Source organism: Eurytemora carolleeae, unplaced genomic scaffold (assembly GCF_000591075.1).
Source record: "Eurytemora carolleeae unplaced genomic scaffold, Eaff_2.0 scaffold806, whole genome shotgun sequence".
Taxonomy (NCBI): Eukaryota; Metazoa; Arthropoda; class Copepoda; order Calanoida; family Temoridae; genus Eurytemora; species Eurytemora carolleeae.
In genome coordinates, this window is record NW_019396801.1 from 135517 (window position 1) to 162098 (window position 26582).

General features: G+C 32.7%; 3 protein-coding genes across 3 annotated transcripts; all 3 read left to right on the forward strand.

Moving 5' to 3' along the window:
* Positions 1-1713: 1713 nt before the first annotated feature.
* On the forward strand, positions 1714-26563 carry LOC111708816 (zinc finger protein 726; the record flags this gene model as incomplete). Its single annotated transcript, XM_023482311.1, has 18 exons — positions 1714-1825; positions 3313-3388; positions 4296-4371; positions 4705-4745; positions 4897-4928; positions 6804-6896; positions 7617-7737; positions 8999-9034; positions 9738-9782; positions 10540-10607; positions 11493-11544; positions 11795-11847; positions 23477-23579; positions 24044-24124; positions 25046-25165; positions 25536-25616; positions 25901-25953; positions 26505-26563. Coding segments are annotated over exons 1-18 (1258 nt in total), but the record flags the coding sequence as incomplete, so codon positions are not given.
* On the forward strand, positions 12035-15892 carry LOC111708821 (uncharacterized). The gene is made up of 3 exons (XM_023482317.1): positions 12035-12131; positions 13425-13501; positions 14234-15892. Exons 1-3 carry the CDS (start codon positions 12083-12085, stop codon positions 14597-14599), a joined length of 492 nt encoding a protein of 163 aa, XP_023338085.1. The 5' UTR covers positions 12035-12082; the 3' UTR covers positions 14600-15892.
* LOC111708822 (RE1-silencing transcription factor B) lies at positions 20101-22982 on the forward strand. Its single transcript, XM_023482318.1, has 4 exons — positions 20101-20207; positions 21547-21614; positions 22068-22127; positions 22831-22982. The coding sequence occupies exons 1-4, from the start codon at positions 20131-20133 to the stop codon at positions 22965-22967; spliced, it is 342 nt and encodes a 113-aa protein (XP_023338086.1). The 5' UTR covers positions 20101-20130; the 3' UTR covers positions 22968-22982.
* Positions 26564-26582: the final 19 nt, after the last annotated feature.

Below are 26582 nucleotides of genomic sequence, written 5' to 3' on the forward strand. Positions count from 1 at the left end.
ATTAACCTTCATTCAAAAAAACGGCATTATTACTTTTTCTTTCCAGGGTTGGGGGGCTCAGTACCCGTTGGGGCCTTTACTAATTAAGAGGTAGGGGGGGGGGGCTCAGCCCCCATAGCCTTCTTAAGTACGCCTCTAGCTATGTATAGCTCAAATATACAACGATTTGAAGGCACAATTTTGTCGCCAAACATCCAGGTCTCAAATATTGAACTACTGCCGTTTGAACTATTGACTTTTTGAACTATTGGTCGTTAGAACTATTGCAAGTGGTACCATGTGTAGTAGTTCAAACTACCAATATAGTTTAAACTAAAACATTATGTAAGCATGTTTCATTTAAACTATGCTTTTGGTTATTTGAAATGAAATATGTGGAATAATTTTTTGATCAAGTAAACTATTTTGTGATGATTGTCTGACCTAAATCTTTTAATTAAATATTAAAATTTTATTCATTTAATAGTTCAATGAGTAAATAATGTGTTGTTTGAACTACGGGAAATGACGTCATTGTCAGTAGTTGGAACGAACAATAGTTAAAATCGATCCATAGTTCAAATGATTATAGTTCAAATGCAGGGGCATACGAGAGCATTTGTGAAGGAAGGGGGGGATATTTTTTGGGCCCCCCCTTTTGGCAACATTGATTGTGCCCCCCCCCTTTAAAAACTCCTTTTTTTGAAAAAAATATTGATACCTTTTTAACTATGTAAACTTAGATGTATGTATTTTTCAAAATGTTGCCAAGGGGGGAGGGGGGGGGGGGGCACAAAATCAGGCAATCCCTCTTAATACTGTGGTGTAAGCTTCAAGGGATGAAAAATATAGATGGAAACGTTTCTAAAAAAATATCTACATTTACATAGGATTGATACATATATTGTAAAATAAATTATCATATCAAATATATATTTACACTGAAGGCAGTATTGATTAAAGCTTTTTTAATGAAACTTTTTTATTTAAAGGCAAAAGTGACCTTCCATTTATAGAGTTGCATGTCCGATGTACCTTTGAAACCATCATTTTTCCATCGTTTCTGAAGCAAGAAATTCGCCAGTCATTTTTGTAGAGAAACCACAAATAAAAATATTCAGTTTTCAAAATGGGAAACATGGATTTGTAATGCAATACTTTATCAGACAAAGCTTTGAAGGGCATTGTGAATAAGAATATATTTTAATTCTTTTCTTTATCTTCTAGTTTGGGTGAGTGCAATGCAATGCAATGTAGAATGTAGATTGCATGAGGAAGATGTAATATTAAAAGAACTCCCCCCTCAGAGGAGGCAAGCTTAGGGGGGGGGGTCGGCCCCCCTCGTACGCCCCTGTTCAAATGCGGATCCTCACCTAATTCAAGGCTTATTTCACATTTAAAAATCGATTACTTTGGTCTTATGATAGATAAAAAAAACGAAGACGACAGATTCCGCATTTTGGTTAAAATTGCAATATTTCTTGATTTATTGCAAAAATATATTAACCAATGTTATTGTGAGATTACTTTTAAGGGAACCATATCTCTTTATTTTCGTAAAGACGGTCAATAAGTAAGATTTAATAATTGGAGAAATTGTTTGGAAATCAATCATCATACGGGGCATTTGCGCATAGAAAGAGAAAATTCGTTGACAATACATCAAAAACATTATTTCTTCAAAATAAACTCATAGTTACGCTTAAAACAGTTATGGCCAAAGTATTAATAATAAGTTAGATGCAATTTTTTTCAGATTTTAGTCAAAATCTTACAAGATGGGTGAGATAGGGCTCTCCATCAAGCTGTGGAGGTTGGAATATGATGGCGGCGGAAGCGAATTCAAGTAAACAAACTTTGATATTGGAAGAGTGACGTCGCTACGTATTGAAGGGAAATAAAGATTGGGTCCAAGAGGCAGCTACCCCCTTAAAGGCTAAAAAATTAACAAGTTATGAACAAGGGGGGGGGGGTAGTTGGCTGCCTTATATTTACATTATGTCTTACCCCCATTCTCTCCATAGAAAGTGGTCGTGTATTTCACGGTCTTTGAGGGACGATATGTTGGCCGCTAGATGTCTCGTGTTAAATTCTTTCCTGACTACCAATATAGGAGACGTCAAGTTGTCGACCAATGTAGTTTATGGAAGGAACGGCCTCAGGGGGGTGGGAGACTTCAAAAACAGAAACTTAGGCTAACACTGAGAAAAATGGTAACAAACGAGCTGGTCTGGAAAATGAGAGTTAATCTTCGTATCTTGATGTTAAAAGTCATAAATAACATGAACATGTACAGTGTACACTGTCAGAATACAATGCAAGAAGTTGTCATTATGCACCCGACCTACAGTACAAGAAAACCTTTCTTTACACTTCAAACTCTTGATTATTGCATCTATTAAACAACTTTCAAATAAAGAGGATGGAATCCCTGCGCCAGCCCCCTTCAAGTTTTGCCCCACCAGGACCGTAAAAGACAACTAAGCTGTTAATATTTTAAAATATTTCATTCATTGCATTGCATGTTAATTCTTCTGAAATGTGAAGAAAAATTCTCAAAAAATGTCCTTTTAATGACGTTTCCTGTTGATTTATCAGCACTTTTCAGCATTTCCGAACATTGCATTTTTTAGCAAAAATCTGCTGATAAATATTAAATGGCGTTTATTACTTTCCTGGGATAAAATAAAAGTCTACGAGAGGGGCGGGGATATTTTTAATTTTAATTCATTATGCGTTTAATTATTAATAGATTTTTGTGATTATTCTATTTATTCTATTTTATCCTGTCTAAAACATTCTAATACTAATCTTCCTGAAATGAACCCCTGTGCAGAACTCTGGTGGCAAGATTGTAATTAACCTGAGCAAGTTTCGTGTACACTATAGTCCCTCTATATGCTAGACACTATAGTCCCTCTATATACTATACACTATAGTCCCTCTATATACTATACACTATAGTCCCTCTATATACTATACAATATAGTCCCTCTATATACTAAAACCTCTTTTAACTATATGGACCCCTGCTTGAGCATAGTTAATTTGTAAGTTCGGTTAATAAGTTATTTATTCTGCAGTTCGTAGTTATTCTTCGTAAAAATTTCTCCTTCTCCCCCCCCCCCCCCTCCTTAGGTGTCATAAATTCTCCTCAATGGTCTCGGTGCTCGGCCTAGAGAACTTCTAATTAGTTTACTTCACCTGAAAACAAACCAATTTCGAACATATAAAGTCAAGAATTATTTACCCAAATTCTTCACCATTATCCTCTATTTGAAAGGAAGAGTATAATATTTCATTATTCTGATATTTTTATTAATTTCTATTTAGGAATGTGGACTCTAGCTGCTTTATTATTCCTGATGGATCTCCCGATACTTTTCTCAAGATTAGACTTTTCATTCAGGAACAATATTAAGATTGAAAACTTAATAACATGTTTCTCTATAAATAACTTCAATTCACGATAGAAAATAATATTTTTTAAAGAATACTTTTTATCTATTTATAAAATGCTGCGCGTATACACGTCTGTACATATTTAAATATGTACCTAAGTATATACATAAGTACAGGGTTACCATGAAAGGTGGTAAATAACTTTTTTAGTCTTATAAGTTACATTCCAAACATTTCAGGTCGTCAGTAACGTTTCATACTTTGTGCGTGCCTAGTTTTTCATTTTTCTTTTTGGAAATATAAAGATCAAAATTATATAATCTGAAAACAAAAATTTTATTTCTGTTTTTTTTTTAATAGGTTCAGTGTTTGGAGAAGACCTCAATTTTTGACATTTTTTGTTTATACTAGAAATTCAAGGCGCTTCGCGCCCTTTTTCCAGGCTTTTAGGGCGCTTCGCGCCCATCTTCTATTTAAATTGTAAACATGTTCTTTTTGTTTACATTTTAAAACAAAGAAGAAAAAATTTTTGCGGATTTTTAAAAAAAATTCGCGGATTTTCAAGAATTAAATTTTTTTTACAAAATTGAAAACCTTTAAAACACATTTTTTTAAATTTTTTTATCATTCTTAAACCTGTGGTCACGTGATGTCCCACAAAAATTTTTGGCCCGATCGGTTTAGCCGTTTTGACGTTTATTGGATTCAAACAAACAGACAGACAAACAGACAAGCCAAATTTATATATAGATAAACATCTTCCCCTAGAATCTTAATATTTCTAGCCAAAATATTTTATCAAATGTTTGACACTGTCTGTGATAATTACTTCACTGTGATAATTACATGATAAATACATGCCGTCCGAAATGTTTAATTGTTGAAGTGTAAATAAATAAAATTGTTTTGAACAGAGTCTTTGTAAGACGGAGAATATGTTCACAGATACTTTCGTAGATTTTCTTCAAGAAAATAAGAATACTGTCAAAGGTAATGCGTATTTTAAAAGGGGGATCTTTTAAGAATTCAGGGGTGCAGTAGGAGAACAAAAACAATTTTTTTTTTGGGGGGGTTTTGCAAATAAAATAATTACTTCTAGTAAAGGATGTTTGTCCTTGTGGCAGCGCTCGGCCCCTAGCCTAATTTAACCGCAGCGCTTACCTCAGAAATTGGTTTAACATAAACAAACCCTGAAATAAATTAAATTACTACATATGTCGCAAAAAAACACCCCAAAGCGCATTTTTGTCTGCAAACAATTCAAACTTATTTTTTTTTTCAATTAGACATATTCTAGATTTTCAATTTTTTCTCCATTTTTAGAAGAAGAAATGAAGACCGAAAACGAGGAGGAGGGGACAAAGGTAATTAAAATATGTTTACTTCATAGAAATTTTTTTCTAATTTAGTAGAAAATTTTATGAATAAATCACAGAAAAGTGGCAAATGTTTAAAAGTCATATTTTTTGAAATTTTGAAAAAAATCGAAGTTCTAAATATTAAATCTTTTTTTAGGAAATACCTGTTCAGAAAACCGAGCACCTCAGGAATAGGAATAATTAAGCTTTCCATAGCTAGACCGTTTTTTTACACCGGGCTAACAGAGACAAAGTTTTGTGCTGTGAAAAAAGGTTTCTAACTGTGACCGAAGTCGATTGTCTATGAGCCCCTATGTATTTTTTGTGTTTTAGTTTTTCATCTTTTCAAAACGCGTTTTTTAAGAAAAGGATAGATGGGGTTCTTTAAAAAAAAAAAAAAAACAATTCTTCATTGTGATCGGAAAAGTCAAATGAAATTTGTTGAGAAAACGATCTGATAGTTATATTAAATATCTGGCATTTATATGTATCCGACGTTCTATAGAGGAATAACTTTCTCAAACATTGTTGTATTTTTTTTTTTACTTTTGGCGAAAAATTTTGTGAAAAAGAGATAATTTAATTCACTTAAACTGGTTTCAATGATCAGATAAAAATCAGCCAATTGGGATGTTTTTATTTTTCTGAGAAACTGAAATATCTGGATTTTTTTTTACAGTTTAGGTTTTAAATACAAAATTTTTGAGAGCAGTGAATCTTTTCTCTAACTTGTATCTTCTTTTTGGCTGATCTGCAGTTTTCAGTCTTGCCAGGAGTGTCTGACTCAATTGAATGAAGGTTCAAGTTTAAACATAAATTCCTCATTCAATATTCTTACAGTTACCAAGCGGGGTTTGAAAATTATGATGCTATTCATTGTCAGAATTCCGCCTTAATAGTGACAAATGGGAAAAGAAAGGTTAGGAAAGGAGAGGGTATTTAACAAAAGAATTTTGGTTCATCTCGGACACAGTACTTCAGAATAAGGCCTCGTCTACATAAATCTTTTTCTTGCAGCCGGCAGAGTATAAACTGGTATCATAGTGCATGGTGCACACCCATCAGGATTCTAATCCAAGGTTTACAGAGTTCCCGTCTATATCCAGGGTTTACTGAGTTCCCGTCTATCCAGGGTTTACAGAGTTCCCGTCTATATCCAGGGTTTACTGAGTTCCCATCTATCCAGGGTTTACAGAGTTCCCAATTCTATCCAAGGTTTACAGAGTTCCTGTCTCTATCCAGGGTTTGCAGAGTTCCCGTCTATATCCAGGGTTTACAGAGTTCCCGTCTATATCCAAGGTTTACAGAGATCCCGTCTCTATCCAGGATTTACAGAGTTCCCATCTATCCAGGGTTTACAGAGTTCCCGTCTATCCAGGGGTTTACAGAGTTCCATCTATCCAGGTTTACAGAGTTCCCGTCTTTATCCAGGGATTACAGAGCTCCCGTTTCTATCCAGGGTTTACAGAGTTCCCGTCTATCCAGGGTTTACAGAGTTCCATCTATCCAGAGTTTACAGAGTTCCCGTCTTTATCCAGGGATTACAGAGCTCCCGTCTCTATCCAGGGTTTACAGAGCTCCCGTCTCTATCCAGGGTTTACAGAGTTCCCGTCTATCCAAGGTTTACAGAGTTCCCGTCTCTATCCAGGATTTACTGAGTTCCTGTCTCTTTCCAGGATTTACAGAGTTCCCATCTCTATCCAAGGTTTACAGAGTTCCTGTCTCTATCCAAGGTTTACAGAGTTCCCATCTCTATCCAGGGTTTACAGAGTTCCCATCTCTATCTAAGGTTTACAGAGTTCCCATCTCTATCCAGGGCTTACAGAGTGCCCATCTATCCAGAGTTTACCGAGTTCAATGCAGTTGCAGGCCTTCAATGTTTCCTCTAGTTCCGTTTATTTCCTTTCCATTAAAGTTTTTCTAGTTTGCCATTTTCTCTCTCTCACCCAGTATCTCTGAGTACTTTTAGAAGCGCCGAGCAAGAGCCAGTTGTTGCTTCTCTGAAAGCTAGATGTACACTCATTTTTTCATTTCTGATTTCCAATTAATCCCATATCGATACAGCGTGAAGCTGGAACCAGACTACTTCGATGAAGAGGAAGATGATGATGATGATTATATTGAGCGTCGTAAATCATCAAAATCTAGGAAATCCGGGTAAGCTCAATTATCACTTATCAAATACCAAACTATATGCAATTTGTAAAAACAATTATGAATCATAAAATATAAATTTATCTATTAGTAACTATCAAAATTAAATTGGCTTGATATCTTAAGGAACATTATAGCATGTGATGTCAGGCCGAAAATTGCCTCGAGGCCATAACTTAGTAACCAGAGGTCACAGTAGCCTAACATTTTAGATTTATTGTTTTCTCATTATATAATAACTGTCTGCAAAATTAAAAGAATTCATGACATTACATTGACTTCCATGGATTTTCAAAAACTTGCTGAGTTCAGAAAGAATGACCCCTATGGCTGTTCTAATACGGCACTGTATTAGTCAAACGAAACCTACCCACCTTAGTTCCATACCCTCTAGCTTGAATATATAATTAATGGATGTTTTACGGCATTTATTAGCAGTCCCGTACTGAATTCATGAACAGTCCCTTACAATCTTTTTTACTAAATTCATGAACAGCCCCTTGAAATCTTTTTTACTAAATTCATGAACAGCCCCTTAAAATATTTTTTTTTACAAAATTCATGAACAACCCCTTAAAATCTTTATTTACAACATTCACGAACATCCCTTTAAAATATTTTTTTACTACATTTTTAAACATTTTCTTGATATATGTTTTTTACCACATGAAATCTTTTTAATGCATTCATAAACACAGTTCCTTGACATTTTTTTCTGTAAAGTGGAGTGAAGCGTAAGCGAGGGAGTGAAGGACCGAAGGTTTGTAATCTCTGCACAAAAACCTTTGTCTGGAGGAAGAATTATCTTCAACATCTCAACCATTGTAATCCAGCACAACTCCAGGGAACAATTAAACTAAATCCCTAGTCAGTAGTCACTACAATAAAGGGACTGTACGCGTAATTTAAAGTGACCCTCCAATGGTACCCTTTATCCTTTATCTGATCATTAACGTGGAAGATATTATAGCTTTTCTAGGTTTAAAAGTATTATTCCTTTAGTTTTCTTTCATTAGAAATGGACAAGTAAGTTTGTAGTGAAACCAAAATAATTATTTTTTGAAATATAACATAAATATTTAACACATTCTTTTTCAGACTTATTTTTTAGAGAACCGTTGTGAATCCGGCATTGTCATCTTCGCATGGAGGATCACTTGAAATTACCCTAAAACTTTCATATTCTTCCCACTCAAAACTTAAAATTTACTTTTTTTCAGCAATTACTAAAAATGGTAAACATTAAACCATTGTTGGTATAAAATTACGAAGGAACTGAGTTCTTGCCACGGAACAAATTTTCTCATCCATATATCTGCGCAACCTGATGGCGTAAACCTTTGATATTTAAAACTGAGTCTTTTTGAACAAACATAATTTATATATTGCAAAGATGTCGGAATTATAAAATCAGAGTATATTGCAATAATAAGTTTTTTGACGGATTGACGAAGAAAAAAATGAGCCGGAATTTAAATCTTGTTCTCTCAATCGACATTAATCAATTAAAGGGAGTGTTCGCAAAAAATGAAAGGAAAGGGGGTATAGGCTAACGTCGAACCGAATTCGATGGTGATCGCTATTAATTTAACTTTTACCTGTTGCGTCTATAAGGAGAAAAGGGTTTAATTAAACTAAATTGTTTACAATCTGAGTAGAATAATGAAACTTAGTTAATTTTGTATGGGTCCTACTCCTACGTTCTTCGGTATGAGTCGTATTTGATAATTTTCTCCTTATAGGCGCAACAGATAAAAGTAAGATAAGTAGCGATCACATTGAATTAGATTCGAAGTTAGCATTTACCCCACTAGTTTTTCGTGAACACAATAAAAATTTAGTCTTAACCATACATGTAAAAATGGATGTTTATAATTACAACAATTTATCTAAGAATATGACAGGGAGACGGAACAAGCCAAAACTGTTTTAATCGGTCTCCCGTACAGACAGTCTTTAAAGAAAAATTTAACTTGAAAAAGAATTTCAAAAGAATCATAACACGTTGAAACCATCTAATGAATATTGAGAATGATCAGAAGACATTTTTGTTAAATCCAAGCTCGTAAAGTGATTAAAACTTTTGATTGTTTTCTGAAAAAAAGGATGAAGGATTAGAGTACAATGCAGACCCTAATACGGTAAAGATTATTCTTATACTCTAATAGCTGTGGTTGTCAACTTTTAAAAGATTATATCTATATATATAATATATATTATATTATATTTTAAATCTATATATATATTATATTATATATTATATCTCTATAATTAACCTTTTCGCTTGTTTATTTATTTCGTTTGTTTATTTGTTTGTATATATGTTAGCTATAGCTGGCAAAACGGCTGGACCAATTTGGCTGAAATTTTTGAGAAAACCCGTGGGTACCCTGGGGGTTACATAGGCTATAAAAATGAAGGAATTTTTAAAAATTCCACGGGAAACCCTGGGCACAGCTAAAATCATGATTTAAGACCAATCGCGGGTAAACGGTGGAAGTAGCAATGAGTAATTTGGGCAACGCCGGGCAATTCAGCTAATTTGTTAGGTTATTTTATATAATTGAATATTTAATACTTAGCTTTTAGTTTCTTGTGTTGTTGCTTATAATCAATTTATTTGTTAAGGCTACTTATTTAATTCTCCGTACCTTGATGCGGATCTAAGCTCTGTAATTGTAAATACCCTAGACGTTTCTATCGAAAATGTACCAATTATACATTTATAGAATTACAATTCGTAGCTGCGTTTATATTTAAAAATAAGAAAGAAAAAACGTTAGGCTGTTTTTTTTAGTTTCACTGTGCGATATACGATTATTTTTTTATGTGTTTTTTTTTAAGAAACCTAAGTCCGAAGGAAGAATTTACAAGAGAAAAACTCCAAGGGTAATATATTTATATCACAATTAACCATCTTTTATCACAACCAACCTGAAGAACACTTTTTCTCTAAAACTTATTTGTGGGTGTCTAAAAACATCATTGCTTTTTAAAAAATGATATGAAAGATAATTTTACTTTGTCCTCTAACGAGTTATTTTTGCGTATTTTATTTAACAAAGCAAAAAGTTCTATCTAAATTCGATTCAGATTAAGAAATTTTAACACAGAGGACAATAAAGACCTACAATTTTTTCATTTCATTTTAAGCAATTAGACTTTAAAGAGGATGTATCAATTTAACTTTTTAGTATTTATTATTTACCAGTGCTTCGGATCCGAATTCGTTAGATCCACAAAAATATGCAGATCCACGGATCCGGATCCAATTGGCAAAATGTGAACCAAAAACTGAAAAAAAAAAAATTTACTGTCATAACCCAAATCTGAACTATTGAAAAAAGAGAGATTATATAAATTTCCTCATTTCTGAATGGTTTATCAAATTTTATCATAAAAATAAGCGAAAAAGACAAGTAAAAAATAGATAATCCTGCTTTGGTAAAAAAAATCAGTAAATTTTAAAGAAATAACCGGGATCCGGATCATTTCTTCCAGTGCGAATCCAGGATCCGGCTCCGCATCAAAATTGGATTCTAAGCACTGTTATTAACACTTTTTTCTGAAAGCTTTGATTTTGTAGTTAGAAATCTAATGATTTAATTTTTTTTAGATCATATTAAAAATTTATTTTTTTTATCAGGGCCCTTTCCACTGTGAGAAATGTCCGCATGTCTTTAACGATTATAGAGGGTTTCTCAGTCACATCAGGTTTGTATGAGATTTCTGTTTATTTTGAAACCGAACCTTGAAACGGCTGAACCGATCTAGCCGAAATATGTTCAGTCTCTAGATGACCTCAGGGATGGTTTATGGCCGGACTTTAAAATTTCCTTCCTATCAATTTTTAATTTATCAAATTTAACAAAAAAAACATCTAAAAATCATCTAAAAATCTGTTCAGGGGTGTATAAAATACTAAATCTTAAAGTATAAAAATTCGACCACGGGAATTTTTTATGTTTGACGGATTTTAAATTATTTGATTTTTTTTCTAACTGTTGGATAATGTTTACCAATACTTAAAATTAATGGTTTGAAATTTCACGAATCAAATTTCACTTTTAACAAGAACCAATTTATTTTATGTCTGAAAAGATATGTTTATTTATGATTAGTTGAAAAATATGCAAATCTTCTTGTCAGGGGCAAATCTTCTTGTCAAGGGCAAATCTTCTTGTCAAGTGCAAATCTTCTTGTCAAGGGCAAATCTTCTTGTCAAGGGTAAATCTTCTTGTCAAAATGTTGAAAACTATTTTTTGATTCTCTTATTGTTGAAAACATTCTATTTAAATGAGACTCATGTCTCATTTGTTATTTTTTCATTTGAACCGATTTATTTATCAGAATCTCCCTCCCCCTATATACTATACAATATAGTCCCTCTATATACTAAAACCTCTTTTAACTATATGGACCCCTGCTTGAGCATAGTTAATTTGTAAGTTCGGTTAATAAGTTATTTATTCTGCAGTTCGTAGTTATTCTACTTTTGATATTCCCTCCCAAAAATAGTTTTTTAATTAATTTGTAAAGAAAATATTTACTCTGTCCCTTTATAATGTTGTCAGCCACCAACTAACTGTTTTATTTTAGAGCACATGACCTTGCTATTACAGCGAAGGAAGCAGCAAAAGCAGAGAAAGAGGAAAATATTCAAGATTTTTGATTTTTATATTTTTAAGATATCATCATGTTTTCTCTTCTAAAAACCTCTGTAAAAGTTTGTAAGATAATCTTTTTTAAAATACAAGGTTGTGTTCGGTGTTTGAGTAACAGAAATATAACCATTTTGTAAAATTCAAATTAAATCTGAAAATTCATATGTGAAAAATGCGCAAGTTGTGTGGAAGTGAGTTGGTGGATTTATTTCTATCTTAAATATAATCTGTATAAAGGATGGAGAGGATAATCTCAAACTAAAAGATCTAAGAGACGGGGCTCTAATGAGGTGAGAACATTATTATTATTTCGGTTTTTGTTAAAATCATATTTGAATCATATAAACGTTCATCAAGGTATTAGAACTTTTGTTTCGTGAATCTCCGTATCAAGCATTGATCTACCTACCTACCTACCTACCTACCTACCTACCTACCTACCTACCTACCTACCTACCNTCATAATTTTGTTTAGGTTGTCATACAAAGCAGGTACATAAGCTGACCCTTTGCCAGGCAGAGATTATGTACAAGACCAGCAGGCTCGGTACACCGATGACAGAAGATCAAATAGGAACAATTTCATTTTTCATATTTTTATTTGCGTCATAAATGTCACTTGTAAATATTAGCAAAAGTTTATATTAAATTTACTGTACCCGTAATTTTTAGTGACCATCCAAGCAAAGATGGCAATAAGGGTGCCCAAAAAAGACCAAGTTTGGATTTTTGTATGATGAAGACCGGAATAAAGTGACATTTAGTCATGCATATGCAGGCGGTGGGGGGGGGGGAATTTTAAAATCGGACCATTTTAACCGTCTGATATACTTTTTAGCAGTGCTTAGGATCCATTTAAATTTGATGCGGATCCGGATCCAGGTTATTTCTGTAAGATATACTGAATTTTTTTAACAAAAAATGATATTCAAATTTTTGTTATTTTTTTCGCTTACTTTTATCCTAAAACTTGATGAACCATTCAGAAATGAGAAAATTTTTATAATCTCTTTTTTTCGAAAGCTCAGATTTGGGTTTTAGGAGTAAAAAAGTTTTTTTAGTTTTTGGTTGATATTTTACCCCTTGGATCCGGATCTGGACCCAGGAAGCCAAAATCTTGCGGATCCAACGGATCCGGATCCTAAGCACTGCTTTTTAGAAATATGCACTATAGCTAAAAAAAATATTTCTTGAATCTTCATGTCATTTATCATTTTCTTCGTAATTTTCCAAAAAAATAAAATTTTTTCATAAATTTGAAAAAATTACTGAGTTAGGATCAAAAATTTACTGAGTTAGGATCAAAAATTTACTGAGTTAGGATCAAAAAACCTCAAAAATGTATTTTTTCTATGAACAAGCATTTTTGTCGGTTTGTTGATCCCTAACTCAGTCAATTTGTCGGTTTGTTGAACCTAACTCAGTAATTTGTCGGTTTGTTGAACCTAACTCAGTCAATTTGTCGGTTTGTTGAACCTAACTCAGTCAATTTGTCGGTTTTTTGAACCTAACTTAGTCAATTTGTCGGTTTGTTGAACCTAACTCAGTCAATTTTTTAAATTTTCCATAAATTTCTCAGGATTAAATCTTTTTTGATAATTATGCAAAATGATGTGTGACATGATAAATTCAAAAAATATTTTTTTAGCTATGTAGAACTCTTGTGCATATTTCTGAAAAGTATATCAGACGATAAAAGTGACCCGATATCAAAAAAAGAACATTGTTAAAAACCGGGTGTTGTCACTTTTGCATGGAGGATTTTGGGCTTGAAGTCACGTAAAGCAAAAAAAAAATAAAAACGATTTTGTTGGACATCTTTAAAAATTTTTTCTCCAATTTTTGAAAATATGATTAATTTGCGCAGAGGATATGAAGGCTAGAATGACCAGTTTAAGCAACTATGATGAAAATGTTCTTAACGAGATCAAATCAGGGAAAAAGGTGACTTATCTTCACGAAAAAGAGAAAAATAATTCTCAGCCATTTTAAATCTACTTTTTTTTAAAAGCATTGGAAAGAAATTCAAGAAATATTTGAATAGTTGTTACATCAGACGGCACTTTTCAAACCTTTCAAATATCAATCTTATTTCGAATTTTAAACAGAATTTAATAGAAGATTTTTATCAGCAAAACTAATGTGTTAATTCTAACACATGCTATGTTTGCAAAAGAATCGAAGAAAGCAAAGACGATTTTACAAAGAAAATACTAAAAAGATTAAAAAGAGTAAAACATATAATCAAACATAAAGGATGTCAAAAATCAGCGCGAATTAAAAAGGTGCTTAAAAATGCCCATTTTAACCTATACATTTTTCACAACCCATAAAACCTATCTTATTTTTTTAAGCATTACAATTAAATCTATCATTTTTATTTCTACTTCGTCTAAAAATGCTATTAATCCACCACTTGTTTATATTAAATCAAATGCAAACAATAAATATGTAACTTTCTTTTCCTTTCCTCTTACTTTTATTTCTATTTTTTATGTTTTTTTAGAAATGGGGAGAAATATTCCCACAACCTCAATTTTTGGAGGTTTTCAAATATTTTCTCCTTAACCACTAAATTTTGTATGTTTTTGTTATTTTACATAAATAAATGATCACTTTCTTTTACTTACTTACAGAACATTAATATCAAAACTAATTATAATAACAATATTTAAGGCCGGAGGAACGCCTGTCAAAGCAGGGAAAGAGGAAAATGAACAAAAGGAAGAAAAGGATCAGGGAAAACATAAAGAGGAGGAACATCATGCCCCAGTAGATAGACATCATATGGGTGACCGACATCCTATGGTTGACCGAAATCCAATGGGTGACCGGTTCGCTATGGAAGACCGGCTTTCAATGGAAGCCCGACTGGCAATGGAAAACAGACTTTCAATGGAAGACCGGCTTGCCATGGAAGCGCGGCTTGCAATGGAAAACCGTATTGCGATGGAAAACCGGATCGCGATGGGGGACCGACTTGCCATGGGAGAACGTCATGTCATGGGTGACCGGCCACCACTTGACCGGATTCCCTCCTAGTAAAGCTGGTTTACAAGGCCTTGATTTCATGAATGTTATTTTTAATTTTTGAAGCTGAATCTATTTGATCCAGTGATCCAGACTTATTGTGCCTTCTTCTCGTATATTTTAGTTCAAATTTCCACAGATAGATGCCTCTGTTGTCAATGATAAGAAATAACTCAAATACTTCGATAAGCACACAATTCCATACATTTTTTGTCTGAAATGTTTTAGGGCCGTTCCGGGTCAAATATTGCCTTGTACAGTGTCCAAGAAAGAAGACTTGGCGTTTTTATTAATTCGCTTTTTGTCCTTCTTATTGAAAAATTTTAATATTTTTAGTGTCTTTGTAGTGATCAAACGTTTTTTTATTTTTTAAAACAAAATACTGAAACCCCATTAATTGTTAAAATTCCTAATTAGCATTAGCAAAATAACGTAATTTAGATTGCTGTAAATTAAATTTTATTCTGTAAGATATTATTTTTGTAAAGAAATATGCAATTTTTAACCATGACATGTTATTTTCGTATTTAGTATATTAATTGTACTTATTTTATTTTTCCACGTCGCATATAATCTCAATTATAATTTTTTATTAAAATTATTGTTTTAATGTATGTTTTTAAAGTTTATTTGTTCAAAATTTAAAAACTTGTCTCAATGAATCTCCTTTTGTTACATTGCTTGTTTTTATGAATATATGTTCCCGCCTTTTTCTTCAAAAGGTCTAATTTGAAATATTTCAAAAATGCATTGAAAGTATTCAAGAATTAAATCTAAAAACTTTTACATTTTAATCCAGTTTTTTGGAAGGATTCACTTAAAATTGACCTTCACAAATTTCTAGGTAAAACATATGATGAATTTAAAAATTTAATTTGTACTTCAAGATCTATACTCTACATACACTCTACAGTGTAAAAACAATTGTATGAAAACCGGGATATATTCAGTATTAGCTCTTAAACATATTTATCTTGATTTTAATTTTTTAAATGTTATATTGTATTAATCTATCATTTTTTACTAGTTTATACAGTTGTAAGAACACTCAAAGGTCGTCTTTGAATTTTGAAATAATTTGCGGCATTCATTTGCAAATTATATTGTAGGTCAGTGACTACCTTTTAGCCGTCTCTCAACAATCATGTTTCATGGGACACCCTGTAGTTACATGATCAGAGTACTAAAATTGACCTATTCCTTGATGTGTAAATTTGTAATGTAGTCTAGTTCTCATATTTATATTTAATGTGTTGACACTATGTATCATTTCTTAGAAACATTTTACATTAAACTATTTTTCAGGTTTAGATATAATCTACAATATGCTTTCCTCAGCACATATTCTTATAACAGGTATTCTTCACTTTTACCCCCCGTTTCCTGTTTTCAGCCCCTTGACGTTTCTCCTTCCCCCTTCATATCTTCCTTACCCCTCAACCCCTCCCTTTCTCCAGCACCCCAATTTTCCCATTTAACTATAATCCATCTCCTTTTCTTTTTTCTTTTTTTAGCACCCTTTGCCTCTGAACCTATCTACTTTGTTTTAATTAGCTCCCTTGCCTCTTACACTATCCACTTTTTTTCTTTAGCCCCCTTTACCTCTCTTCCTATCTCATATTCTTTAGTAACCTTTGCCTCTCTACATATCCCCTTTTCTTTAGCACCCTTTACCTCTCTACCTATCCCCTTTTCTTTAGCACCCTTTACCTCTCTACCTATCCCCTTTTCTTTAGCACCCTTTGCATCTCTACATATCCCCTTTTCTTTAGCACCCTTTACCTCTCTACCTATCCCCTTTTCTTTAGCACCCTTTACCTCTCTACCTATCCCCTTTTCTTTAGCACCCTTTGCCTCCCTTCTTATCCCCTTTTCTCTAGCATCCTTTGCCTCTCTACATATCCCCTTTTCTTTATCACCCTTTGCCTCTCTACCTATCCCCTTTTCTTTAGCACCCTTTTCCTCATTTCCTATCCCCTTTTCTTTAGCAACCTTTGCCTCTCTACCTATCCCCTTTTCTTTAGCACCTTTCGCCTCTCTACCTATCTCCTTATTTTCTTTAGCACACTTTACCTCTCTACATATCCTTTTTTCTTTCTTTAGTACCTTTTGCCTCTCTTCTTAATCTTTTTTTCTTTTGCACCCTTTGTCTCTCACCCTATTCCTTTTTCTTTCTTTAACATTCTTTGCATCTCACCCTTTCTCCTTTTCTTTCTTTAGCACTTTGCATCTCATCCTGTCCCCTTTTCTTTCTTTAGCACCCTTTGCATCTCACCCTATCCCTTTTTTTCTTAGCACCCTTTGTATCTTACCCTATCCCCTTTTCTTTCTTTAGCACCCTTTGCATCTCACCCTATCCCTTTTTTTCTTAGCACCCTTTGTATCTTACCCTATCCCCTTTTCTTTCTTAAGCCTTCTAATTTTCCAGTTTGTGTTTGACACCCTGACTATCTGCCTTTGCCTTAATGACCTTAACCTCCCTCTTCTTCGTCACTAAAGCCTTTATACTTCTTTTGCACCGTAACCATCCCCCATATTCCCATCTTTATTAATCTTACCTTACATAGTCTTCCGACTTTACCATCTTATCTTAATTGTAACATGCAAATTACTCACTGAAATCAACATTACGCCATTCTTTTTTCCTTTTTTTTCTCTTCCTATCCTCATTTTCTTTGAGAAATACATTTTTTGTATGGCCTCTCATTTAAAACAGCCCTTATCTGCTAGATAAGTCCTGACTAATGATATGTATGTATGTATGTATATAATAGTTTTAAAAAAAGGGTTATCATTAGTCGAAATAAAAGTTTAAAACACCTTATCCTTAATTACTCCAATCTACTACTGTTCTCCATCCCATAATCTCCTTCCTAACCCACCCCATCATCCTCGCACATACCTTATTTTACCCTCTTATCCGCGAAAAAAAAGGGAGGGGGTGTCTCCAGAGAAACTGGGTGACCTAGCTTTTTGGGCTAGAATCCTTTTCTTGTGTGCTGATCAGTCTTGGTACCGGTTATTATCGGGAAGGGAACCGACTACATCTCTCAAACTCTAATTTAATAATCCTTATATCTTTACAATCTGATGTTGTAAAACTAAGTATTTCAAAATATTTGCTATGATTGAATAAATAACCAGGGTAAGAACTATTGCACCACTAGGTTGCAAAGATATAGGAATAAGAAAAACGTAGTTATAGAGCTAGGTGCTAACTGTTCAGTTTCTTTAGTTTATGAACTTACAACAAAAATATAAAAATGTTCAGGATGTTCACGAGGCCTTGGTTTGGAGATGGTAAAACAGCTGGCTATAAGGTAATTACTAATTTAAAAGTGTTGAGATTTAAGTTAAAGTAACTAGGCTTACAGCACACAGGTCCACTCTTCCTAATCTTTTATTTCTACTTTCAGCAAGTCTGTTTTTGTACATTTGGGATAAATAACAATTAACAAGTTTCTGTTTGCATTGATTGATTTTCAACGATTAAAAATTATTTAAAAATTTTATTTGATTGAACTGATCAAAACCTTCCCTTGGGTCATAGAAGGTCTTGGGCCCGATTTTTTCAGCCGTTTTGATGATTATTGGATACAAACAAAAACAGATCAGTCAAATATGTACATAGTTGTACGGACGTTTCTTGAATTCATGATTCTAGTATTTTTTTATTGCAAATATTATGTTGGGTTTCTTCTTTACTTTTTTCATTGTCCTTTTTATACCAATAAATCGGAAGATCATTTTTTTCTGATTACTTTGCATATTCCTAGTGGTGTGTCTTGAATAATCTCCCACCCCCTTGTTTGATTTTTTCCCACCTTGCGAATTTTTCTTCGCTAAAAGTAAACTGGTGTGTAATAAATGATTTTTGGGGAGAATGGAAAAACTTTTAATGTTAAATTTTCTTCCCTTTTTTTCTAAAATCAATCTCTCCTTTTAGGTGTCGAGTTTTAAGATAATTTACCTCTGCACATTCCTTTATCCTTTCATTTTAGAAAAAACCACTTTAAAACAGATTATTTGATCTTGTTATTATCAGGGAAACTCCCCCTGCACTAATCCTGGCTACGTGCCGGTATCCTGAAACTGCTGGCAGACTTCAGGCAGTTAAATCAGATTCATCTTAACAAGAAAATTAGCAATTATCTTTATAGTTTAGTAATGGGGAGCAGAGGGCAATTGGGTAGTTTGTGCAGACTTAGTTTTTCCCTATATAAAAAAAAATAAGGCTGAAGGCATATTTTGGTTTGACTAGGATATTGACCTCTATTTGACATAAATCTTCCTTCCACCCTTTTTTCTTGGTTAATTAATGAAGGAAAATATTTTCTAGAATTTTATTTTCAAAATTTTAGTTTCAAAATTTTAGGATTCAAAATTTGTTTTAACGAAATAAATGCTAAGGGCATTTCTTCCTATTTTGTTGGTGAACCCTTGATAATTATATTTTAGTTATTATTTCTATGACTGATAAACTAAAATTATCCTGCATTAATTTGTCCCCGAACTATTTCATATCTATGATTCAGCTGTACATAGGAGCTTGCTGAACAGTACAACAATATTAAGATGATAAAATTTGATGTTGATAAATTAGGTGAGATTTTTTACAATTGTGACTTGTTCATTGTAACTTGTTCATTTTATAGACTAGCTGCACATATATTAATGCTTATATCAGTAGCTTAAAAACTAAATTGTACAATGTATATATTATACAACTAACTGAAGTGCCCGGCGTTGGCCGTGGAATTAAAAACCCTGGAAAAAATAATCTTATGTGGAAGAATCCCGGGCTACTCATAACATATATATATATGTGCGAAGATCTTTTGCATATACATTTTTATGCAGTATTGTGAATTGCTTGTCATGCAAACCTAAAGGTTTTTAAAAAAGATTTTTGTATCCAAAAAATATTTTGAAGACGTTATTTATTTTTATTCACGTTAATCATAACATAAACCAATATATCATATTTTTTCCTTGAATGTAAATACTTTAAAAAGCTAGTTAGTGTTGATTTCTATTTATATGGTTGTACGTCAAAAGTACAAAAAATCTTTTTTTAGAAATCTTGAGCTTTATGAATGAATATTTGCTCCAGCATAGTAAAAAGAACCCGCGCGAAGAATGCGTCATTCCCCCTTTTAACCACGAAAGGGGGGGGGGGCACACTGAGACAAAAAAAGAAGAAAATGAAAAAATGAAGAAAAAAAAAGGGAGAAAATCTTATTTTTGTTACCAATATTTCTTCAAATTAAAGAAAAATTGAGTGCTTTCTGAAATAAATAATTAGGGAATTTTATTCCTATCCTTGTGAAACAATCAAACCCAACCTATATTAAATTCATAACATTCGTATCAATCCCTAACATTTGTATACTGATGAGATAAACAATCAAACCCAACCTATATCAAATTCATAACATTCGTATCAATCCCTAACATTTGTATCCATATATTGTTAGGTGTGAGATGTGTGGTAAAGGATATTTCAAGTATAACAGGATAAAATATATATTGTTAGGTGTGAGATGTGTGGTAAAGGATATATCAAGTATAACAGGATGATAAACTGTATTAACAATCATCAAGGGATTTACAAATACAGGTATGAACAATATTTTTATCCCAACAAATTGCTGTTAAAAATTATCCTTCATATGATAGTGGGAGGTTTAAGATTCACAAAAAAATCTTGAACCCTTTGTGTGCCAAAGGAAGGTCTAGTATTCGTGATTTTTATCCAAAATGGGGAACAGTTGGGTATTTTTGTTTTTGTCAATGCTGAAAGATTTTTTTTAGTTTTAAGAAGACCAACGCCCGGCCAGTGTAAATTATGAAGCAAAGCCAATCACCTTTTTTATTTTGTATTAAGGATTTGTGCCTTTCTATTTGGTTAATATGTTAATTAGAGAGATGATTCAATCAATGGTGTTATGAGTTTTTGCATTTTCTTATTCATAAAAAAAATTAGGGATGTATGTTAAGTTCTCTTGTTGAATTTGCTGAATTGGGGATATTAATGATTTTTATGGAAAAATTATTAAAATTTTTTTGTTTAAAGTATCAAAAAGTCCATTTTCGATTTGAAAAATCATTCTCCATGCCCCAGGGGCGGGGGGAATATTTCTTATGACGCTGGATGTCCTCTATTTTGATGCACATATCCGTATATAGATCCGTATCCGTGTCTGACCATCATGATATTTTTTAAAGAAAGTTAACTATTCCAAGAAATGTTTTGACGTCTAATAATTCAATGAAGGATTTTAACAGGGAGGGAACAGGGGGTAAAGATATATTATTATTATTTGTCAAAATACATTTTTTTTCAAATTTCTGAATATTTTGTTGTGAGTCTTGAATCCTGATCCTTGAATCAGATGGTCCAAATGTTTTAAAGGGAGTGACCGGCTATGTAAGGTAGTTGAACTGAGTATGCAGTGTTGTGGAAAACTTCTTTCGGATTCATTTGAGACATATTAAACTTTTTAAAGATCTGTAAATGCTGAATTTGAGCGCTAATTCGACGTTCAAAACTCCTAATTTGGGGGTGGATACGTTTTCAGAATTAGTTTTTTTAATCAGATGGTCCAAATGTTTTAAGTGAAGATTTTTTTCGCAATTAAAGGTACTGTAAGCGTGATATGAAGCGACCCTCCTTGCAAAATGACATTGACAATGCTAGAATCCAACGGTGTCCTTGAAAAATTTATTGGATCAATTATGCGGAAGATATATTGCTAACCCACAGTTGAAAATTATCAGTTTTCAAAACTATCAAGATTGAAATATCTTCCATACTTGAACAGACAAAGCTTTTAAGGATACCCTTGTAAATCGGACATTGCCATCTTTGCATAGAGGATCAATTGAAATTTTGCTTACAGTCCCTTTAAAAACTGGATTAGAATTCTGCTCATTTATTGAAAAAACTTGTTCTCCAGGTGTCCTGAGTGCGAATACAAAACTAACAAACTTCTGCAGTTTAAAGAGCACGTTAACTCACATACAGGTTGGTCTACATCTTATTTAAGCGAAGGTTTCCGAATTTAGGACGAGGGTTTCCGAATTTAGGACGAGGGTTTCCGAATTTAGGACGAGGGTTTCCGAATTTAGGACGAGGGTTTCCGAATAAACAAAAAATTTAGTCTGTATTATTAAAAAATTGGGTTTAGTTGAATACTTGTAGAGGACGTTTTCTTTAGCAAACTCAAATGTTTTTTTTGTTTACTTTCAGAGAACGTTTACTTTTTTGTTTTTTTCCTTTAAAAAAAGAATTTTTCATCAATTTTTTAAAATGCATTTATAAACAAAATCAAGTTGTTTGCATGTACATTGTACATTGTACAGAGAAAAGGGGGGGGCATGAAACGTATTACTCTCCGGGAAATGTAAACAGTGTATAAACATAACTGAGCATTGTCGTAGGAGGCTGATTTTTTGCATTATTTTTTTTCAATTACAGGAGAGAAGGCATTTTTTTGCCCCGTTTGTCATCATCAAAGCAACGGAACTAAAAACTTAGGTGAGTTATAAAAAAATCGTTTTATTAAAATGTAAGTATTTTTGTTTTGCTTTTTATGTTTGTATTCTATTCTACTTAACAACCCAGAAGCTGCAAAAATTATCAGAATCGGCATTTGTCCCAATACGCCGGTCACTCACATGAGACAAATAAACTACTTCTAGTTCAACCTAAATTAGCAATTTACTAAAACATCAATCACTTGATTTTATCATTGTTCCCAAATTCACCAGCAGAGACCTGTCTCCGGCCAAAATAATTAACGCAATTATGCTGCCGGGGACTAGAATAAGTGATTGGCGGTCTGCCAGTAACGTCGGATGTCCGTTGAAGTTGTTAATTTTGCACATTTTCGTTCTTGTTTATGACCGTGATAAAATAACTTCTTAGTGGGTTTTCTATAAAAATCGAGTGAAAATAAACAAAGAGTACAAATCGGAAGACCTCGCTTCATTATTGATTTAGTATAGTGTGTGGGTCAAGGACATTCCTTAAAGCCTGATTTGATTTGATTTGTATTGTCCTTTCTAATAAAAGTACACAGAGAATGAGAAAACTGAGGAATAAAAGTCGTCTTTGTTCTTTCTTTTACATTTGTGTAACTAATACATCTATAAAAATGTTCAGAACACTTTCTGGAAAAAATTCCAGTTACAACTTGTAAAGCACTAAATCCACGGGGACATTTCATAATTTTGTTTAGGTTGTCATACAAAGCAGGTACATAAGCTGACCCTTTGCCAGGCAGAGATTATGTACAAGACCAGCAGGCTCGGTACACCGATGACAGAAGATCAAATAGGAACAATTTCATTTTTCATATTTTTATTTGCGTCATAAATGTCACTTGTAAATATTAGCAAAAGTTTATATTAAATTTACTGTACCCGTAATTTTTAGTGACCATCCAAGCAAAGATGGCAATAAGGGTGCCCAAAAAAGACCAAGTTTGGATTTTTGTATGATGAAGACCGGAATAAAGTGACATTTAGTCATGCATATGCAGGCGGTGGGGGGGGGGGAATTTTAAAATCGGACCATTTTAACCGTCTGATATACTTTTTAGCAGTGCTTAGGATCCATTTAAATTTGATGCGGATCCGAGATCTAGTGTTCAAGATTAACACAGAAGAGTTTCAATCTCTGTCAAATTTTCAGAAATAAAAGTGCTCAGAGACATTTCATGGTAATAAGAAAGAAAGACGGTTTTGTCACTGTTCAACTCTGCAAATTAAGGAATTTAAAAATGGCGTTGAAATAAATCTTTTTAAACTGTTTGCTTTCAAATTTTAAAATGGTTCTTTCCTTACGTGAGCCTAATGTGTAAATGATACTTCAATATTTCCTAGATGTGAGAAATGTGACCTAGCCTACTCTGCCTACCAGATGTACAAGAACCACATGGATCAGTACCACAAGAAATCCCTTTCATGTGAAGAATGTGGTCTTAAGGTACTCTGTTCACGTACCTGACTATTTCTGATATAAACTTGACTTCTCTCTCTGTATAATTCATTGAATGACAGGGTGTCATTAGGGAATATCAGACGGGAGTAACTGGCGTTGCCTGTGCCCGTCAGACTGAAGTTCTTGTAAATATTTGCGGTTTGGGTCGATTTTACGTACACTTACACTTACATACACATATACAGTAGGGGTGTTGATTATCTTGAAAAATCATCCCCCCAGATGTTTTTTAGGGTTTTATTCGCTTAATTGAGAAAAAAATGAATGTTTGGTAACTAGTAATAAAAAGAAGTAAAATCTATTTCTTCTGAAGTCCTATTTTTTATTTCTTTATTTTCCCCTTAGCACAAACAATAATTCCTTTCTCCCTTAATTCTTAAAATAAATTTCACCCATCACATATATAATTAGAATTCAATAAGATAATAACAATTTATATATTTCTATAGTTCACTTTGGAGAATACTCTAACCAGGCATAAATTGGATTATCATACACTCTACCCTAAACAGTGTGAACAGTGCAGCGAGGCAGCTTAATCATCAAAACATTTTGTTGATTGATTGATTGATTGATTTATTTGTTGATTTAGTCTTCAATAAATCAAGTACTGGATTGCTTAATTGGTTTTGTGATTGACAAATAGGTTATTTGAGGAATTGTTGTCAAGTAATATAGTTGTTTTGTTGTGTGATTAATTGATTCATTAGTTGGGTGATTAGTTGATTTATTTGTTGGATGTGTGATCAATTTATTTATTGATTTGTTGTGTGATTGATTGATTTATTAGTTGGTCGTGTAATTAATTCATTTAATTGAATGTGTGATTAATTGATTTATTAGTTGGTTGTTATTAATTGATTTATTAATTGGTTTTGATTAATTGATTTATAATTGGTTGTTTGAGTAATTTATTTATTAATTGGATTTGTGTTTGTGATTAATTAATTTATTAATTGGGTGTGTGATTAGCGGATTTATGAATTGGCTGTGTGATTAATTGATTCATAAAATATGGTCGTGTGATTAATTGAATTAATAATTAGTGTGTAGTTCATTAATATTTTGGATATTTGTTTGATCAATTGGATTAATAATTAGTTGTATGATTAATTTCTGTAATATTTTGTTTTGAAATTGATTGGTTCAGTGATTTATATATGAATATTTGTCAATGGGTTGCCTGATTAATTGATTAATAGATTGTTTGATTATTTGGTTGCATGATTGATGTTTTGTTGATTTGAAATTGTTTTCGTGATTGATTGATGGATTCAGTTATTATATTTGGCTGATTGAATAATTGACACATTGGTCTATAAATAATTCACGGATTGGCGAAATGGAAAAATAATTAGATCATTATTTTGAAAACCCTCTGAATATTACGAAAAAGTGGAGAGTTGATCGAATTATTTTATGGCTGATTGATTGATTGTGCTGTATCTAAGACCTGTTTGACCGCCAGAGAACTGTTTGAGCATTTACAGTCTCACAATATTCATTTTATTGGAAAAACATTCCCCTGCGAAATCTGCGGAAAACTCCTGAAGAATAAATATAGTTTGAAGGTATGATTTATAATCAGTTACCATTTATATATAAAGTAAATATCTCCGTTTGTCTGTCTATTTGTCCGTTATTTTGTATGTCCGATCATAACTTAGGAACACCTCGGTCAATTTTTTTCCAAATTTTGATATGGGGAAATTATTAGAACCATGAAAATTTTCTTAGTAGGATTAAGAAATTCTTTTTTTAGAGTAAGTTAAGTTTCCCATTTTCAACTTAAAAATTCTTCATTTTGTATTTTTATTTTTTATCTCCACATCTTACGATTATGTTCCACAACATTCACATACTTTTAACAAGTTTGACCCGGTTAATATTTTTAAGAAAAATAAAGAAATAGGAAAAAAGTTTAGTTAATCAATTTCCCAGGCCCACGTAGAGGCTGTACATGACAAGAGGAAAGGAGGGGACTTCACCTGCGACCAATGTGGAAAAATTCTAAAATCAAAGGTACAAAAATGACAAATTTATTAATTGATAAGAAATTACTTGTTTTATAACAAATTCTTAAATCCAAGGAACAAAAATGATGATAAATTTTATTTTATTTAAAAACCGGGAAAAGTAACGCCTGGAAGAGAAGTAATAAAATGTTTCATTGATAAAGATGAATTTATTTTTATTATTACTATTAATGGAAAGTTACATCCAATTGAACCAAAAATAATGTTTTGAAAATTCATCATAATTTATGTTCAACATTTAGCTTTTATTTGACATTTTTATGTTTTCAGGCTAGTTTAGATTATCACAAACGATCTGTGCATACACAAGAATATCCCTTTAGGTAAACAAATACCTTAATGTACGCACAGTACAACATTACATAACATAGTTAAACGTATTGTACATGTATACAGTGTCGGAAGAACTTTAAACGTGATTTCGAGTGATCCTACATTTAATAAAGAGGAGTATGTTCGATTCACAACAGTACCATTTGTCCGATCATCGAGGACGGAGAATTCCCTATTTCTTTCGCTTGAAATTAGTTGTCGAGAACTCGAGAAAACGTGACTGGGACCGGATATATTACATAAAAACAGAAATTACAGCGAGAATAATAAGAATAATTCCGTCATTTTTTATCGGAAAAAGTAGCTGTGTGAATCGGACATACCACTCTACAAATGAAGGATCACTTGAAATTACGCTTTAAGTCCCTTTAAATTCGAATATGACCTCATAAGCTAATTTATTGAATTTATAGAGTTTGAAATATTCAAACTCTACGACATGTGGTTTCAATGACATAAGGATTAGAAAAATCAGAGTTTGAAGCGAGTGATCAGCGCTTCTTTGTTATATGAAAACTTAGATCATTTTTTAAATTGTTAGGTGTGAGATGTGTGGTAACAAATATATCAAGTATAACAGGATATATTATATATTGTTAGGTGTGAGATGTGTGGTAAC

Excerpts from the sequence above, each read along its gene's own strand:
- LOC111708821 (XM_023482317.1), top strand. The coding sequence starts at position 12,083 with ATGTACAAGACCAGCAGGCTCGGTACACCGATGACAGAAGATCAAATA. Across the intron at positions 12,132-13,424 it reads GATGACAGAAGATCAAATAG|AGGATATGAAGGCTAGAATG; the intron begins GAACAATTTCAT and ends TAATTTGCGCAG. Across the intron at positions 13,502-14,233 it reads AGATCAAATCAGGGAAAAAG|GCCGGAGGAACGCCTGTCAA; the intron begins GTGACTTATCTT and ends ACAATATTTAAG.
- LOC111708822 (XM_023482318.1), top strand. The coding sequence starts at position 20,131 with ATGTGTGGTAAAGGATATATCAAGTATAACAGGATGATAAACTGTATT. Across the intron at positions 20,208-21,546 it reads CAAGGGATTTACAAATACAG|GTGTCCTGAGTGCGAATACA; the intron begins GTATGAACAATA and ends CTTGTTCTCCAG. Across the intron at positions 21,615-22,067 it reads GCACGTTAACTCACATACAG|GAGAGAAGGCATTTTTTTGC; the intron begins GTTGGTCTACAT and ends TTTCAATTACAG.